General features: G+C 42.6%; 1 protein-coding gene across 4 annotated transcripts in view; it reads left to right on the top strand.

Annotated features, from left to right (window-relative positions):
• The window catches only part of NEK11 (NIMA related kinase 11), a 272469-nt gene that overhangs the window by 214233 nt on the left and 39845 nt on the right, over nucleotides 1–18391 (top strand). For all 4 annotated transcript variants that reach the window (XM_065942797.1, XM_065942795.1, XM_065942796.1 and 1 more), the window contains one exon: nucleotides 12435–12531. In XM_065942797.1, coding sequence (XP_065798869.1) covers nucleotides 12435–12531 — 97 coding nt within the window. The remainder of the gene's footprint in view (nucleotides 1–12434; nucleotides 12532–18391) is intronic.

Below are 18391 nucleotides of genomic sequence, written 5' to 3'. Positions count from 1 at the left end.
CCTAGCTAAGAAAGAAACTCAGCAGTCATCTATTCCTTTATTTCTTGCACATTAGGATTTCATCAAAGTTTATATACTTTGTAGAGGAATGGTAGTAGATGGCAATGATGTGTTAGGCCTGGATCCTGCCATTAAAGGCTTAAGATTTCAGAGAAGAACCAAGACAAGGGCCTAAATAACTATGTAACAAGAGAAGGATTCAGAAAGTGGGGGGATGCATTATACAGAATGAAGTAAGTCAGAAAGATAAAGAACATTACAGTATACTAACACATATATACGAAATTTAGAAAGATGGTAACGATGGCCCTATATGCAGGGCAGAATAAGAGACGCAGAAGTACAGAACAGACTTTTGAACTCTGTGGGAGAAGGTGAGGGTGGGATGTTTCGAAAGAACAGCATGTATATTATCTGTGGTGAAACAGACCACCAGCCCAGGTGGGATGCATGAGTCAAGTGCTCGGGCCTGGTGGGCTGGGAAGACCCAGAGGAATCGGGTGGAAAGGGAGGTGGGAGGGGCGATCGGGATGGGGAATACGTGTAACTCTATGGCTGATTCATATCAATGTATGACAAAACCCACTGAAAAATAAAAAATAAAAAAAAAAGAAAGAAAGAAAGTGGGGGGATGGCTTTTAGTTGAGGGATGGAGCCACCATGGATGCTTCAAGGAGAAGGCAGAATCTGAGTTTGTTCATGATGTGAGGATAGATATGGCCATGAAAAGATGGAGAGGAAGACCCTGCAGGCAGAAAGGATAGGACAGGGAGAAACAGAGACAGGAACAGGTAGAAGGAACAGGCTGACAGAATGGTGAGCAGTTCAAATCCTCACAATGGGGAATATGGCATGAACTGTCTTGGTCGCTAATTTTTATTATTTTTCCTAAACAAAGTCTTTTCTTTGTGAAAGGTATTTATTAGGATCTTTAATATCCCATGCTCTTTTGTGTGGAAATAGTCACTGCCATTGCACTTGACTCAGTGTTCAATGTATTAAGCTGAGTTATTATAAAATTATTAATACCCCCTTTCTATCATATGTGTAGCAAAATTTCCCTAGTCTGTTTTATGTCTATTAATTCTATTTATTGTCTCTTGGAATTTTGGTGGGGGAATTTTTTATTTTTTAAGTAGGCAAATGTGACTTGACTTTTATATATTCTAGTTTTTCTGTTTTTTTTTTTTTAAGTTTTTCAGCTTAATTTTTTCAAATATTGTTGGTGTACAATTGACCAAAACAATATAAGCATAATCTAAAAGTTATCACCATAAAATTTTTTTCAGCTGTACAACATAGTGATTCAGTATTTTTATTTATTCACTTCTTTTTTTATTGAAGTATAGTTGATTTACAATGTTATGTTAATTTCAGGTGCTCAGCACAGTGATTTAGATTTCAAATTCTTTTCTTGTAAGCTTTATTGAGTATAGTTCTCTGTGCTATTTAGTAGATCCTTGTTGGTTATCTATTTTATATATAGTAGTGTGTATGTGTTAATTCCAAATTCCTAATTCATTCCTCCTCCACTGTTTTTTAAGAGTGTTTTCTATATAGCCTCCTAAATTTCATTCTAGAATTGCTATTGTCTTATTTTACACACTTGAGGTTTTTACACCAATAAAATCTATTCTTTCCATTTAAATTATTTTTTATATTCCAACTCCTGGATATTATTTATTTCTGCCTCTGTTTTTGGCCCACTGATCTATCTTCTTAATCCTCTATCAATACCAGAGTGTTCTCATTACACTGCCTTTATGGAATGTTTTAATGTCTGATAAGACATTCACCTTCTAATTTTCATATTGTTTCAAATATTCCTATCCTCTGCCATGCATTTTCTCACATGAATTTTAAGATTTTTTATCCATCTCCAGAGGACATCTACAAAATGTAGATGTCTATTAAGGTCTTTACAAAAACGTAGCAACACAGTTATACAGCAAACAGGAAACAGAAACATTCTTCATATATTAGTTTCTTATCCTGACCCTCTGAAAAAACTTGGTGCTTAAACTGTGGCTGCATTAACAACTACTCAGAAACACACTGGCAGAAAACAGCAATAGTCCTCTGTACCTCTCGTGGTTTCTGTGGGTCATGAATCCAGGGGCCGCTTGGCTATGGAGTGCTGGTTCAGGGTCTTCCTCGAGGTTGCAGTCAGATGTCCTTAGGAGGGTGATCATGGAAGACTTGACTGGAGCTGGAGGACACCTCTTGGCAACTCACTCACTCACTTCCACTGCAAGTTGCCTGAGGTCTCAGCTCCCCTCCACATGCGGCCCCTTAGGTCAGCTTGAGCATCCTCAAGGCTACAAATGATGGTGGTGGAGCGTGGCTGCCAGGCTGCCCGTGGCTGGGGCCCCACCCCTGTCTGGATGGCCTCCTCAAGCTTCACTCCTCCTCAGTGCAACTTCTGATAGTAAGTCTGGGGAGCACCTCAGAGGCTGGCCGTGTGCCTGCTCCCTGATGGCGTGGAGGCTGGGAAGTGACTTTCTGGCATCCGTAGCTGCTTTTGTTGATGCTGGACTCTGTCTCATGAAGAGGAGGATTCTCCTACACAGGAAGGGGGATTGTGAAGTCTAGAATAATAATGACTGTGTACTGCAGTAATGATAAGGATAGACCTTAAAAGTGCCTAGATAAGTGGAGGAGAGATGGGCCGGGCAGTGTCCTGGGGTTACAGCCCCTCTTTTGCCTTTCACAGGAGTAGGTGATAGGCAGCGGAGGGAGGTGGGGTATTCTTCCATTCTTTTCTGTGCTGCTGACCGCAGAGGAAGCCGTTTGCTTCGGCAGCAGTTGTCAGGATTGATGCTGTGTGGAAAGGTAAGAAGCTGTCCAGTGTGCTCTCCTGAATAGATGCCAACAGCAGTGCCAGCTGGCGATCAGACTCCATGGAATGCCTACCGGCAGAAGTGGAAAACCTGGTCCTGAATCTGCTCAGCTGAGTCTCCAGCTGAGACTTGAATTCCACACCATCAGCTTAGAAGGGGTGAAAGGGACACGGCCTCTTGTCATCCATCTTGGCCCCAGAAGAGGCTCAGTGATACTCCTGGGTGTGCGTGCAGGCGGGACAGATGGCCGTCAAAGTGCCTTCCAGGGAGTGGTGGGTGTTAGAGGCCCAGTGAATGACAAGTCATCCTGGCCATTTGAACTTTAGACACAGTTCATTCTCAAAGGGGCAGTATCGAGCTATTCTGTCAGCAATGATTATGCACCAGACCAGTTGCTTTTTAAGGCCACTCTGGTTGGGTCCATAAAGCTGTGTCACTGACAGAAGACTGTCCACCCATTTTTCGGGGCAGAGGATTTCTTATCCAGTTCATTTCAAAGTTCTACTAGTTTATGTGAAAAGTTGGAAATGTATAAGCATGCATTACAGATGATGACACATCTATCAAGTATTTTCTGACATAAATCATCATAGGGTTCACAGAGCAATATCAGACACACTTCATGTTTTCAGGGAACTTCTGGCTTTATCATTATCTGTAGACCAAATGACTGGAACTCCAGGACGAAAGTGATGAACTCCACATAAGAACCTGATTGCTGGGTACGACCCCTAGAGATTCTGATTCAGTAGGTTTGTGTGGGCCCCGGAAATCTGCATTTCTAACATTTCCCCACATGATACTGATGCTGCTGGTTCAAAGACTTTGAGAACCACTGGGCTCTCACTTCCAGTTAAGGCTTTATAAAGAAAATGCTTATATTCAATTTTAGATTTTCATAAATTGAATCGAGTTTTTACTAAAGGTGCCTCACATTGCATCTTTTGTGACCCCCTTGAAAACACTGTTAATTGCAACCTAGAGTTAAGTTTGGCTTTCAACATCTAGGTTAAACTAACCTGAAAGATTAAAATATTTTTTGACCCAGCAAGTCTATGTCTAGGAATTTATCTTAAAGGAATAATCAGAGTTGTGTGTAAAGAGAAATACATACAAAGATTCTCAGGGCAGTGTGGTTTACAATAGTAAAAATTGAGAATCAAAATAAATGCCTAGCAGTAAGGGCTAATATGTATTCTAGAATAAAGAAGTTCTCCTCAGTTTATTAAAAATGATGATGTAGTACATATTCATTGGCATGAGAGGTGTTATTAGGAAATAAACTATAGTTGATACACACACACGCACACACCAGAAATAACACAGTGATACTGATGGCTCTCTGAGGGACTTTCCCCTTCCCTGTTTTCTAATTTATCCACGATGACCATGGATGGCCTCTGTGATTCTTTTCTGTTGAAAGAAGAGGGGAGTGCTGATATGCTTACCTGAACATTTGAGTCAGTTTGGAAGCCAGGCCAATCTTCTGTTACAGAAAAACAGATTTTGTTTCTAAAGCTGATTCTCCATGTAAGCACCCCAGAATAATGAAACTCCCAAACGCTGGCTACTGTCTCCTCAAGGTAAGCACAGCTGAAAAAGTTAGGGTCTGGCCTCTACAAACCTTTTACCCTGATGACACATTTAATTGCTCTGCCTCAATCCTAAAATAGACACTCCCTCTTTTTTCTTTTTTTTAAAGTTGAAAGGTACTATTCTTAGAGGCCTCTTCTGATGTATTCAAAAGAAAATGGCCATTTGCAAACCCCTGAACTCCTGTTGTTTTTAATCTTCCATGCAATTCTGTTGAATATTTGTTGTGTGAAATAACTATGTAATAAAAATAGAAAGTTTATTTCCTATCTTCTGGTATTTATCATCTCCCCTATGAGTAGCAGGTTTCCTCTCCAAGCTGCCCCCCCCCACTTTTGTTTCCCAACTAATTAATTTTTGGTAGAGGCAGTGGGGTGCTATTTATTTATTGAGAAACTGCCCTGTGCAAAGCAGTGGGGTGAGGACCCTGGGGGCCAGGGAGGCAGCATGCATGTACTGACAGCAACATACTTTTATATAGATCTTTGCATTTAGGCTTTGCCAAAGCCCTAAAAAACAGGTTTTTTTTTTTTTTCGTACAGGTGAGGAGAGTGAGTCACAGAAGTTTTGTAACTGGTCAAACATCAGAGTCAGGACCCAGACTGCAGTTCCCTAAGGCAGCTCACGCACTCATCCTTATGTGCCACGGCTCCCTTCCTACTGGAAACATCTGGAGGGGGTTCTCTCTTGGGCCATCTTCGTCCCTTCCTCCTGTCTGCTTTCTTCTCCAGCCTCCTCCTGGGGTTTGGCTGGGACTCAGCTGCTGCTGCAGGGTTGGCAGCAACTTCCTTAGCTGCTGACTGCTGCCCTGTTCCTATAGAAACGGTTCTCTGAGAGAGCTGGGGATGGTGGTGGGGTTGGGGGAGGTTACATTGTCATTTTTATTATCACTCATCAAATACTCACTGTGTTGAGGGCTTCAAGACAACCACCTGTGTGCCCCCTGTCCGCCAGCCCCCATCCCCACATGTCATGGGTTCTTTGGGAAGAAGCCTCTGACATGGAGCTGGGTGGGAGGACATTATTCAGGATGGGCCTCTGTGGATAGGAAGGAAGGGAAGCAGGTTGAGGTGGAGGAGAAGCTGCAGAGTGATGCTGGCCCGACAAGCCTTACCTGAACCCTTGTGGGGATCAGAATTCAGGGTTGCCTGTGCAAGACAAAATGATCAGGCTTTCTACCTCAACCATGATGAGTTGTTTCGTGTCAGGGGCACATGGGAAGGGCATAACCTTGGCAATGCGGCTCTGCCACTGAGGGCGCTTCTGCAGGGACTGCGGCTACAGTCTGTCTGTGTCCCCTACTCCCGCCAGCTGGGTAACATGTCTTTCCTTGAAAGGAAATTTGGGCGCTACAACTCCATCTCTGGGTGTGGGGATAACACGGTGAAGGCGGAGACCAACCTGCTTCAAAGATTCTTAACCCATTGTATCAACACCCTGAGGTCCAGTATCATCATGGGAGATATTCAAGGAAAGGTGTCCACAAAGATGTGGGTCAGCTAAGCTTCTCAGTAAGTGGAAACTGCTCTCACAGTGTCCTGGAGGAGAAAGAAATTGTGGGCCATGAAGCTATACCTTTGCAATAATCTGGGCAGAGAGGGGTGTCTGTCAAGGACACCCTGAGTATTCTGTGGGCAACCGAGAGAAAGAGAGGAGTTGAAGGAGATGAGGTGAGAAGCATTCTAAACATGCTGAGCACCAAGGACAGTGTCTGTGAGGATTCCTGACTAAGCAGTGTCCCAGGATCTTAAGGGAGAGCTCGTTTGCCAAAATATCCAGCGCTGTGGTGCCTGCATCATCTCATCACCCATGTGGTAGGGTGTTCTGCAGGAAGTGCAAATGCAGGTTTTTGTTTTATAATCAAGGTCATTCATCCAGCAACTGGAATGAATAAAGTGAAACTTTGGAAGAAATGAGAGAAGAATCTCTGCTGGTGAAATGTCAGGATCATCAAGCTGTCACTTCTGCAGGGAAAATAGCTTTGCTATTTAAGAGAGACCATAGAAGTAGGAGGGATCCTGACAATATTACTATCATGAGCGGCACTTTGCATTCTTAAAAAAACACAGCTTCTAGTTGCTTGATGTCTCTTCAGATCATTTTGTTTTCATCTCATTGTCAAAACACTCCCATGGGGTGGTATCAAGCCTCACCAGCCGACATTTCCCAGGTGGCGAGTGGCTCCAGAATGATGGTGCCTGATGTTCAGTAATGCCTGTAACTTTCATTGTTGGTCCCAGCCATCTGTCTCTTCACATTTGGTCCCTTTGATTGCTCTTCATCCTTGTTGGTGTGTTACCTTCCCAAGTAAAGTCTGTAACCCTGGAGGTCTGGGGATATGTCTTACAGATCGTAGAAGGTTTGAATTGAAAGAAGGCCCTTAGTCTAATAAAACACTTAAATATACAGTGAGGAAACTGAAGCCCAGGGAGATGACTGGAGAACCATGCTGCTTGTGATGTTAGAAACAGAATGATGACTCTGGTCCCCAGACCTGAAGGCTGGTGCTTTGATTTTAATTCCTACCTATTGAACCTCTAAAATAAATGCTTTACCTTATGGAACTTAAAAACTTGAGCAAATGAAACCCAAAGCAAGCAGAAGGGGGGCTATAGTAAAGGCTGCAGTGGAAATAAATGAAGTAAAGAAGAGAAAAACAATAGAAGACATCAATGAGACCAAAAATTGTTTCTTTGAAAAAGTTTAAAACATTGATCAATCTTTAAGAAAGACAGTTAAGAAATCAGGAATGAAAAAGGAGACATTGCTACCAACTTTAAAGAAATTACAAGGATAAATTACAAGGGGAAAAATATTAGATAAATCAGATGAAAGAACAAATTTCTAGAAAGATGCCAATTACTGAAACTGACTCAAGAAGAGAAAAAATATCTGAATAGGCCTATAACAAGTAAGTCAAATTAGTCATTTTAAAACTTCCAACGAAGAAAACACCAGGCCCACAATACTTCACTGGTGAATTCCACTAAACATTCAAAGAGGAATCAATATCAGTTTTACAAACTCGTCTAAAAAACAGAATACAATAGAACATTGCCCAGCTCATTCTGTGAGGCTGTTTATTTGATACTAAAACCAAAGACATCACAAGAAAAAATAACAAACTGGACCAATATTCATTATGGCTATATATGCAAAAATCATCAACAAAATACTAGCAAACCAAACACAGCAATTAAAAAAAAAAAAAAGGATTTTAAGGATTATATAGAATGACCAAGTGAGATTTATCTCAGGACTGCAAGGATAGTTCTACATCAGAAAATCAATTAATATAATACACCAAGGTCATAGACTAAAGGACAAAGACTATATGAACATCTCAATAGATGCAAAAAAAATTTGACAAAATCTAACACCCTTTCTTGATAAAAACAATCACCAAACTAGGAATACAAAGGAATTTCCTAAACCTGACAAGGGACCTCTGTAAAACTACCTACAGCAGTGTTAGTCACAACACTCATTTTGTTTGTTCATTTATCTTTTGTTGTGGAAACAGCCCAACTGTCCAACAGTTGAATGAATAAGCAAAAGTGATATATATATACAATGGAATATTATTCATCCATAAAAATGGAGGTCCTGACACAGGCTACAAAGTGGATGAACTTGAAGACATGATGCTCAGTTAAATAAACCAGGCATAAAAGGACATGTGTGCCACTTATATGAGTTATTTAGAACAGTAAAATTCACAGACACAGAAAGTACTTTAGATATCGCCAGGGGATTGGGAAGGGGAGAATAGTGAGTTATTGTTTAATGGTTACAAAGTTTCTGTTTGGAGTGATGAAAAAGTTTTGGAGATAGTAGTGATGATTGCACATCATGAATGTACTGACGCCATTGAGTTGTACACTTAGAATAAGAAGTTAAAAAAAAAAAGATGAACAGGACGTAATCTTTGTGGTCAAGGAGTTAGTAACTAGTTGAAAAGGGTAGGGGAGTGGAGAAGGAGTGAAGAGTATTGGAAAGTAAAACGTGGCAAGGAGCACCTTGGCTGACTTCCAGCACAGTGGTCACCATGAAGTGGCTATTCCCTCTGGGACACTGAAACATGGGTGACCAGAATCTCGGCCTGGTGTCAAGCCCCAGCTGCATAGGGTATTCATTGTGTGAACTGAATATCTTAAACCTTGATTTCATCTTTGAAAAATGTACCTACTTCCTGGGAACCTCCCATGACATGATGCCCAGGGCACGGCACTTATTCACCAAAAAAGGTTTAGTCATTGTTGTCGGTGCTATTGTTGTCCATGATGAGTTGGAATGAATTTGCATAGAGTTTTTTGAGTTTTCTGTTTTGAGAAGAGCAGACTGAACTCAGGACAGCAAACATGGTATTCTGGTTTACTTAGGACAGACAGAAAATGCTCCCTTCTGTAAAAGGGCCCAAAGGGATCATTGCACATTTGGCTCTTTGTCCTACTGAATGAGGGGCTTCCCAGGTGGCCCAGTGGTAAAGAATCTGCCTGCAATGTAGGAGACCCAGGTTCGATCCCCATGTCGGGAAGATCCCCTGGAGGAAGAATGGCAATCCACTCCAGTATTCTTGCCTGGGAAATCCCACGGACAGAGGAGCCTGGTGGGCTACAGTCCATGGGGTCACAAGAGTCAGAGTCAGAGTCAGTCGCAAGAGTCAGACTGAGCGACTGACACTTTGACTTTCTTCAGTCTCTCCTCCAGAGTACACAGCCCAGGCAGGGAGTGGGTGGAAGAGGCAGGGCATGGATGCCAACTGATCTGCTGCTGCCCCCTGGCTGCAATCTCGAAGACCCCCTGGGTCTCAGCCACGCAGCACACCCCTCAGGACTTTTCTCAGAGGTACACGGGACCAAGCACCTTCAGAACTTCCCACAGGAAGGATAGAGTGGTTGGAGTTTTCTCTAAATCTACCCTCACTGTGCACAAATCCTCTTTGAAAAATCACCATAGGTATAAGCTCTGTTTGGTGGACAGTTCAGTCTTAGAACCCCTGAAAATAGAAGAGTGATGTCTAAGCCATGCTCCTTGTCAGGATCCACTGTTTCTAGAAAAAGCTGAAGATGAATCAAAGGTGAGGACCCATCAAAGATGGATCAGAAAGGGACAGACTCAGTAGAGGCTGAGCCCCCCGGCTGTGGCTCCCAGAGCCCCGGGAGAGATGAGAGTGTAGAGTTCCCAATCCGCACTGCCATCAGTGCCTCCAACATAGTGTGGGCATCTCACGTGCACATGCTGTGTGCAAGTGCATGAAAATGCTGTTGAAATTAACAAAGAAGATTAATTTAAAAAATCAACCTAGGGATCGAGGATTCATTGTTTTTTTAAAAACATCAAGACAGCAGACCTTTGGAACCAGAACTTTATGGGCATGCAACCAACACGGGGCTCCAGGCTCAGGAAGGGTTTTAATGAATTCCTAATCATCTTATTTTTGAATTTATGTTTTATGAATAAAGTCTGCTGAGATAGTGGGACATATGGCAGGGTCTTGAAGCCTCCTCTGGGGCCTCCTCCTGGAGAGAGTCCTCTGAACAGCACCTCCTCCTCAACACTGCCCTCCCCCACCACTGCCACTCTGCTGGGGTGGGGGAAGGGGAGGCCAGACATGACTTCTGGCGGGCTGGAATCAGGGGGGCCCTTGGGTCTTTGTGAAGGTTTTCACTCTTCTTGAGAGTAGCTAGCCCCGTTCCCAAGGGAAGATGACATGAAATAAATGTCCAGTAAAAAACACCAGGACAGGTCCCTAGATAAATGCAGGAAAAAGAAACCAGCTTTTCTCCTGCTTTTTAAACATAGAGTCCTGCATTGTCAAGTAGCACTGGACCCCACAAATTAAAAGCTAGCTTGTCACATTTGCTACTCAAAATGTGGTCCCATGTCCAGCAGTACTGGTATCACCTGAGAGCATATTAGAAACGCAGAATCCCAGACCCTACCCACACATACTAAGTCAGAATCTGCATTTTAACAGGATCCCTAGCTGATTCGATCACACTTGAGTTTGAGAAGCAGTGGTCTACATTGTACTGCAGGACTCAGTGACCACCGATTAGAGGAAGCCTGTGACTTGGCCCAGTTGTTCTTTGTTGTGGTTGTTGAACATGTTGTCCTTTTCTTAGACGTAAAGCAGCTGCTATTCATGTTGGAAAGTGGAAGGAGAAAGGCTGGTGAATATGAAACACTGAGAGAAGAGTTGCTCTGAGCACCAAGCTTCACCAAGACTGCTGCTTAAAATCTCTTTGCCCCAACCTCTACACTTGGGCTCAAGGCTTAGCATCTTTCCCAGTGATGCTGACAGTCTCATTGAAGGGACCAGTAGCCAGATTGAAATAAGCTGCAGCTCTGGGGAAATTGGTCTAACTTTCCTTGCATGAGCCCTAAGAATTGCCAGCTTGCTCAGGGTGAGACGGGAAACATAGCCTTCCTTTCCACCTTGGCAAAACTGGGTTTTGAGCTTGCATGTTACTTGGCATGGTGTGCTTGTTGTTTTCATAATTTCTTAGGTTCTAGAAAAGATGGTTATAAAAAGCAACCAACATGAATATGAAGTGAACCGCTCTGCCTCCCCCATCACCCCCTCACAAGAGCCTTTTCTGGGAAGAAGCAGCCGTTGGGAGAGGACGCTGCTGTGAAGCCATCTCTGGTAACAGAGACTGAGACAGGTTTCTCTTGGAGTTGGAGGGTGGCCTCCTGAGTGCGGCCATAGGGAGCCGTCAGGCCCGAGTACCTACCTATTAAGTACCAGGCAGGACATGCAGTTCACTTAGCTAATTGAAATGTGCCCTTTACAAAGTTCTCACCAGTGACTCCGCATCTAGGGATGGAGCCTGAGGAAAGACCAGAGATTCTGACCAAGTGAAGCAAGATTATATTCATCTTGATGGTGTCTGTAAAAACACAAAGTTCAAAGTGGGGCTGTGTGTGACCCCAGAGGAGTATACAAAGAAGGCAAGGGTAAAAAATAATAGAATTTGCATTTGGTCGTTTTAATTTAAAAATAGAGGGAAAAAGCTGTACTAATTTTGCTCCCACAAAATGGGAGTTGGCCCTCACTTCCTTGTTTGTTCCAAAAAGCAGACAGTCATGTGTGTTATGAGGGGAAAGCAGGAGTTTCACAGCATGGGTACCTGCTGTAACCAAGTCACCGCATGGATATAGTTCCTAAATGAATCTTAGGACTCAGAGTTTTCTCCTGATGGGATGGGGCACCTTGTGGGGGCTCTGAGGGATGAAGACACAGAGAGGACTCTGCCCCCCCCTCACTCAGGCCACATGAAGATCTGACTTTTGATGACCCAACCCCTCACTTGGGGCAGCCTTAGCTTCTTAATGGAAGCAATGTTTTTTCAGTGGGTGGAGTATTTCTTCCCATCAGTTCTCACCTGTTCTGCAAGAGTCTCCGAGGTATCTTGGTTAAAAAAAAAAAAAAAAAAAAACTGTGGCTCTCAACAGATTTCCTAACTCTGCAGCTTTCATTAACAGCTCTTTACCTCTTGAACCCAACTTTGGCCTTCTGCTGCATCCTGCTGAAGTTCAAAGCTGCAGATTACTCCCTGGTCAGCATCCTACCTTCCACTGCAAAAAAGCTAATGCTCAGATATGAGGTTAAAATAAAGGGAAAACTAAGCTTACTAGAAAAAACTCCTCAGTCATCAAAGCAAATTCCATAGCTACTGAAAGATAGTGGCCAAAGGCTATTCATGCATTTCCCCCCGTATAAAAAGGCCATCTTTAAAATAATACTATTTGTTTAAATAATCCTTCCTGAAAGAGGCTTTGTCCCAGAATTCTTTGTACATATTAAAACTGTAAGTAATCTTGTCATTTGGAATAAATTCTTTAATAGGCATGTCATAATTGAATTATCTCTAATTAATGTGGCATTACCTTGTGGCAGAGGTGAAATAGCTTGTTTTCTGATTGTCCGTGACTGTTGCCTTGAAGTTGCTGAAGTGCTGATGGAGTCAGTAAGGACTGTGCTTTGATTTCCAGACACAAGGACTGCAACCAGCTCAACTCCAGACACACCCTCAGAACCAACAATTTTCAACAGCGCGATGGCCAGGACCAGGATGAAACACATGCGGGAGTAAGTAGCCTATGGCCTGACCCCTCAGAGAGTGCAATGTGTGAGACCGTATCGGTCATGTGATGCTGTCCTGTTTGGTCGGCACAGGGATCACAGCCATGATTTTCTATTGTGGAAGCAGCAGCAAATGGAATGTACATAGCTCAGCTGAAGAGGCCTGAATCTGCATGGAAGTCACTAGCTGTGGTCTGAACATCTTTCCCCCCAAATTCATGTGTTGAAATACTAAGCCCAAAAGGAGATGGTATTAGTAGGTGGGGGTTTGGGGAGATACTTAAATCATGAGAGTGGGGCCCTCAGGTGTGGTATTAGTGACATACTATAAAAGAGGCTCCAGATTGATCCCAGCCCCTTCTGCCACGTGATGTGGCCCTAGCTGTGACCCAGAAGAGGGCCTCCACCAAAAGGGGGCCACATTGGTACCTTGTTGTAGGACTTCTCAGCCTCCAGAACTGTGTGGAAAAAAGTCTGTTGTTTACAAGCCACTGAGCATGTGCAGACTAAACAAACTATGACTGCACCTGTTATAAACTCCTTGGCCGGGAAGGGACCCGGTGTCCTGATCTAACTTCTCTGCAATGCATATCTCCAGATCAAGGGTGGCAAACTCTCTTTGTAAGGGCTACATGGTGGAAACTTTAGGTTTCATGGGCCAGTTATCTCTGTTACCATTACAGCTCTGCTCTTGTAACAAAAAACAGCTATGGACAATGTGAGTTAATGAGTATGGCTGTACTTTAGTAAAATATTGTTTTCAAACTGCAGTCTGAATTTGATATAATTTTTAGGTGTCACAAGGTGTTATTCTTCCTTTGATTTTTTTCAACCATTTAAAAATGTTCAAACAATTCTTAACTCACAAGATATACAGAAGCAAACAGCAGGTTAGCTTTGGCCTTTGAGCTGTATGGTTTGTGTACCACTCCTATAGATGTTGCAACTCAGAAACTTCTCTCTAAAATCTACTTCCTATATGGGTGCTGGTTGAATAGTTAGGAAGTTTGATAAAAATCATTTTCAGCTGATTTGCATTTATGTTGTTCTTGCAGTACAACACATTATCCTTCAGGCTGATATTTGGAAACAAAAGAGAGGAAAAGTACTGAAAATTGTTTCCAAACCTCGAGCTGATAATGTTTAGATGTCTGTTGTTTTCAAGGCTTGCCTGTACCTGAGTGGTTACCTAGTAACACAGTTACCATGGCACCAAAGATTTCTAGGATCTGGAAATGAGGGAGTTTGGATGAAACTTTCCCATCTGCCCTTCCTTCCATTCATTCTTTCTGGGAGGAGATTATGGAGAAGGCTTGCTAATCTCCCAGTCAATAATCTTCAAAGGCAAGAAAAGCAACTCACTTATTTCACCCTTAAAATTTAATAATGTGGTATTGTCAGAGTTTTGATCTAAGACTTCATCACTTTTGCAAAGGACACAATATCTCATTTCCTAGCACATTATGGAATGCTTTAAATAATTAAAAGCAGCTTTGCCAAAAAAAAAAGTGACCAACCTGCATTCCAGTGATTTTATTCCTGGTGTGTTGTTCACTTCTTTATGCTTGATTGAATTTGACCAAGTGCTTCCTGGTCCACTGATACAGTTTGAGCTACTTCCCCATGGATGGTACTGTTCCTCTGGCAGAATAATGTGTTATCCCCTTATATTCCACATCAGAAAGCCCTACACCATTCCAGAAAAGGCCAAGAGGAAATTGAGGCTGCAGAGCTAAGAATCTTCTGAGGATGTTTGTTTCCACAGCCAGAAAAAAATGGGAATTGTGGGTTCTTTCCCTACGTGGTAATGTACTGGCTGCATCCCCAACATATGGACAGCAACTGTTGGAATGTAAAGAACAATAAATGACATTTGTCCCCAGGGAGATTATAATGCAGGGAAAGCACCGGACTTCAAACTGAAAAGCTAAATAACAGCACAGTGGTTATGTAATCAGAGGTGATGGTTAAGAAAAGTCCCCAACTGGGACCATAGCCATATGCCAAACAGAGCAGATGGTGAGAGTGTCAAGATGAGAAAGGGAATTTGAGGATATCTCTGGGGGAAGTAGGAACTTGGCCTCGGCCTTAACAGAGACATAGCATTTGAAGGGTAAAAAGGAGGGAGCTGGAGGCCAGCAGATTTGGAGTCTGAGTTTTACTGTCACCAGTAGATGGCTTTCTGAGCTCAGGCAAGTGGATTTTTTCCAAGGTTTGGTTTTCTCATCTGCAAAATGGTCATCATATTATTGCCATAGCTGATTCCCTGGTAAGTGGACTCAGGGGTGGGGATTTCTGTGCAGGAGGTAAGTGTAGGGTGTCCTGGAGGCCAACACCTGTAGGAAGGAGGGCATAGGAAGCAGACAGTCGGTGGAGATCTCCACTGCCCTGGCAGAGAGCTCTGAAGCTAGACCTGCCCTGCAGGGCTCCGCTGGGCAGAGGTGAGAGGGCTAGGCCCGTGCAACCCAGGTTACCCAAGCACCGGATGTGGGCCACCCTGGAAAGGGACTAAGACAGGGTGTCATTCAGCCAAGGCAATCCCAAGAAGGGCTGACAGCTGAGGGCAGAACCTCAGGGACATCCCCAGCAGCTAGGGAGTGCATGCAGGGCCTGCTGTGATGAGTCTGTAACTTAATGCATGTAAAATTGATACATAAAAGAGGTTCTTAAAGAAAAATCAATATCTGGTACCAATCTCTAAAGGGTCAAAAAGATAGCTTTTTATTTCAAAGACTATAAAGAAGGGAACACAAAGAATGTATTATAGGGATACTAATTACATCAGGTGATTGTATTCATTTTTTTTTTAAACTGTCAAGCCTAAGAAAAGTTGTAAGAATAGCACAATAAAAACTCTATATCTGCTTCATCTAGAGTCACTAATTATCATTTTGCTGCAATTACATAATTTCTTTATATCTATCTATACATGTAAAGTATTATTCTTATTATTACAGGGTAATTTGAGAATAAGTTTCATTCACCACGATTCTTCACTTTTAAATATTTGAAAGTACAGCTTCTAAGAACAAGGACAGTCTTTTATATAATCACAGTAAATGACTAAATTTAAGAAATTTCACATTGATATACTATTTGATACAGAAATCCAGATCCAAATTTTACCCATTGCCCCAATAATGGCTTCTACAGTAGTTTTTTTTTGTTTGTTTGTTTTTTCCTGATCCAGGATACAAACCAGGATCACAGATTGTTACGCCTTTTGGTGTTATTTACTGTGGAACAAATCTTCAGTTACTTGCCGTCTTTCATGATACTGACATTTTTGAAGAGTACAGCCAGTTGTTGTGTAGAATGGCCTTCAGTTGTATTTGATATTTCCTTACAGTTAGATCCAAGTTACTAATTTTTTTATGGTATCCTATATAAGTGATTCTATGTCCTTCTGAATTTTTTAAAACTTAATTTTTGGAAGTTGTAGACATGGGAAAGTCATCAGAGTAGTGTAATTAATCCCAACAGACTCATCAGCCAATTCAACCATCAACAGCTCAAGGCAAAGCTTTCTTTGTCTCTACTACCATCTATTCTTCCATGTTGCTTTTAAGAATGTACCATCCAGGGCTTCCCTTGTGGCTCAGCTGGGAAAGAACGTACCATCCATCAGGGGCTTCCCAGGTGGCACACTAGTGGTAAAGAACCCACCTGCCAATGCAGGAGACGTGGGTTGATCCTTTTGATCCCTGGGTTGGGAAGATCCCTTGGAGGAGGACATGGAAACCCACTCCAGTATTCTTGCCTGGAGAATCCCATGGACAGAGGAGACTGGTTGGCTACACCATAGCATTGCAGAGTCGGACACGACTGAAACAACTTAGCACATACGCACGTACGCACTATGCATCAGATATTTTCATCTTTAATCTTTCAGTAACATATGACTTTCAGTAACATCTGAACTGAACTAAACATGTGGCTTTTAACTTACTCTCTGACATCTTCTCTTGGAAGCATTTCAAACTCAGGATGTTCAAACTGAACCCCTGATTTCCTTAACCAAGTTTGCTTCCTCCACAGCTTTCCCCATCTTCACATAAGAAAGGTAGGACCTAGGTAAAAATGAAACTTTCTGTGGATGTGACTTTGAGTACCAGGCCTCATCCTGTCCAACTGTGAGACAGGGATGCTCTGTAGGGAAGTGAGGAGGAACAAATGATGATTGCTCATCGTGCAGTGTTCCTTCAGTTCAACCAGCTGGGTCCCCCAGGGCTCAGTAAGCATTAATACATGCAGTGTCAGGCAAAGGGTAACCCTAGCATAGCATTCGGGAGGGAAGCCCTGGGTCTGGGGACAGCAACTGCTGGGATTTATGTCCCTGTTTCTCATTACTAATTTGTGTCCTTGGACAAGTTACCCAACCTGCTTGTGCCTGAGAAGTCTTGTCTGTAAAATGTCATGGTTCCCACCTTGTGGGGTTGCTCTGAGGGTTAGTTGGGGTTACCTATATGTGAAATGCACTTAGGATGCTTTATGGAACATAGTAAGTGCTCAATAAAAGTTAATGACTTAAAATAAAATAGACTCTGGATATATGTGTGGTTGCTTCCTTCTGAAAATCCCTAAGCAGATATCTGAAGGTGTTGTCATGTGTTAGCCTGCTATGTGATGTTTTATACCTGTGGGCATCTGTGGGCAGAGAAGCTGTCAGTGAAGGCATTTATATAGCTTTTTTTTTTTTTTTGCATGCACGAAGAAGTGTCAGTTCACTGGGGAAATGTCAGGAAGTTGTTGACTATAAAAGTCAGTCATTTACCATCCACTAACACTTAGCTTCCAGTAGAGGCTACTTCTTACTCCTGCTGGGAGACCATCCACAATTGGAATGCCCTGCTGGGTCCTGGGAAGCACTCACTTTGAGCAATTGTTAGGTGATACCACTCAAAGTCATTGCAATATCTGCAGAATCACAGGGAATAAGTGTGGACTTCCTTTCTGGCTGAGTAATCTCCATTGATATTTGAAGAGATGTTGCTATTCATACGTAGATGTATGTATGTATGTATGTATAGACGGATGGATGGATAGATGGATGGATGAATGGTTAGATGGAGGGATGGGTGGATAGATGGAGGGATGGATGGGTGGTTGGCTGGCTGGACGGGTGAATGGATGGGCCTTTATGGCTTCATGGGCCTCCTGAAATCTTTGCCTTCAGGACAGGAGTTTCTGACTTTCTGTTAAGCTTTCTTCACAATCATCTGCTGCATTCAGTTCCACACCTGGCTCCAGGCTTCCACTGGAGACCAAAGAGGAGGACCCATCAATGACGGTGGGTTACCTTTCAGCAGTGAGTAAGTGACACTATTGCTGAGGGACAGATCCTGTAACTCACACAGGCCAAGGCAGTGGGTCACACAAGGAGGCCTTGTTCAATCTGAGTGACTGGTTCTTTTGGCCTTTATATATCAGGTGATCTGACTGTGCCCTTGGCCTTGCTACTTAAAGTGTGGACAGCAGACCAGCAGCATGGGCATCACCAGGAAGCTTGTGAAAAATGCAGAATCAGAATCTGCATTTTAATAAGCTCTCTGGAGATTCATGTACATATTAAAATTTGAGAAGTACCTATTCAGGAGGATTCACCCTGGGAGAAGTTTACTAGCAGAATATGAGTTGGGTTCAATAAAAGCTAAGTATCATATAAAAATATATTTATATATGTATGCTTTTAAAGCCTTGATTTTTATATTTTTTGTTTAGTCATTTTCTATTTATTTTACTAAGGAAGAGGTCATTTATATCTATTAATAGTAAAACTCACCCTACTTAGAGTATGGTTCTATGAGATTTGACAAATGCATCACTCATTTATTTGCATACAATAGAATCTACTTTTTCAGTTATA

This window comes from Muntiacus reevesi, chromosome 8 (assembly GCF_963930625.1).
Source record: "Muntiacus reevesi chromosome 8, mMunRee1.1, whole genome shotgun sequence".
Classification (NCBI taxonomy): domain Eukaryota; kingdom Metazoa; phylum Chordata; class Mammalia; order Artiodactyla; family Cervidae; genus Muntiacus; species Muntiacus reevesi.
Note: the sequence above shows the minus strand (reverse complement) of the source record. Positions and strands in the feature narration are given on the sequence as shown.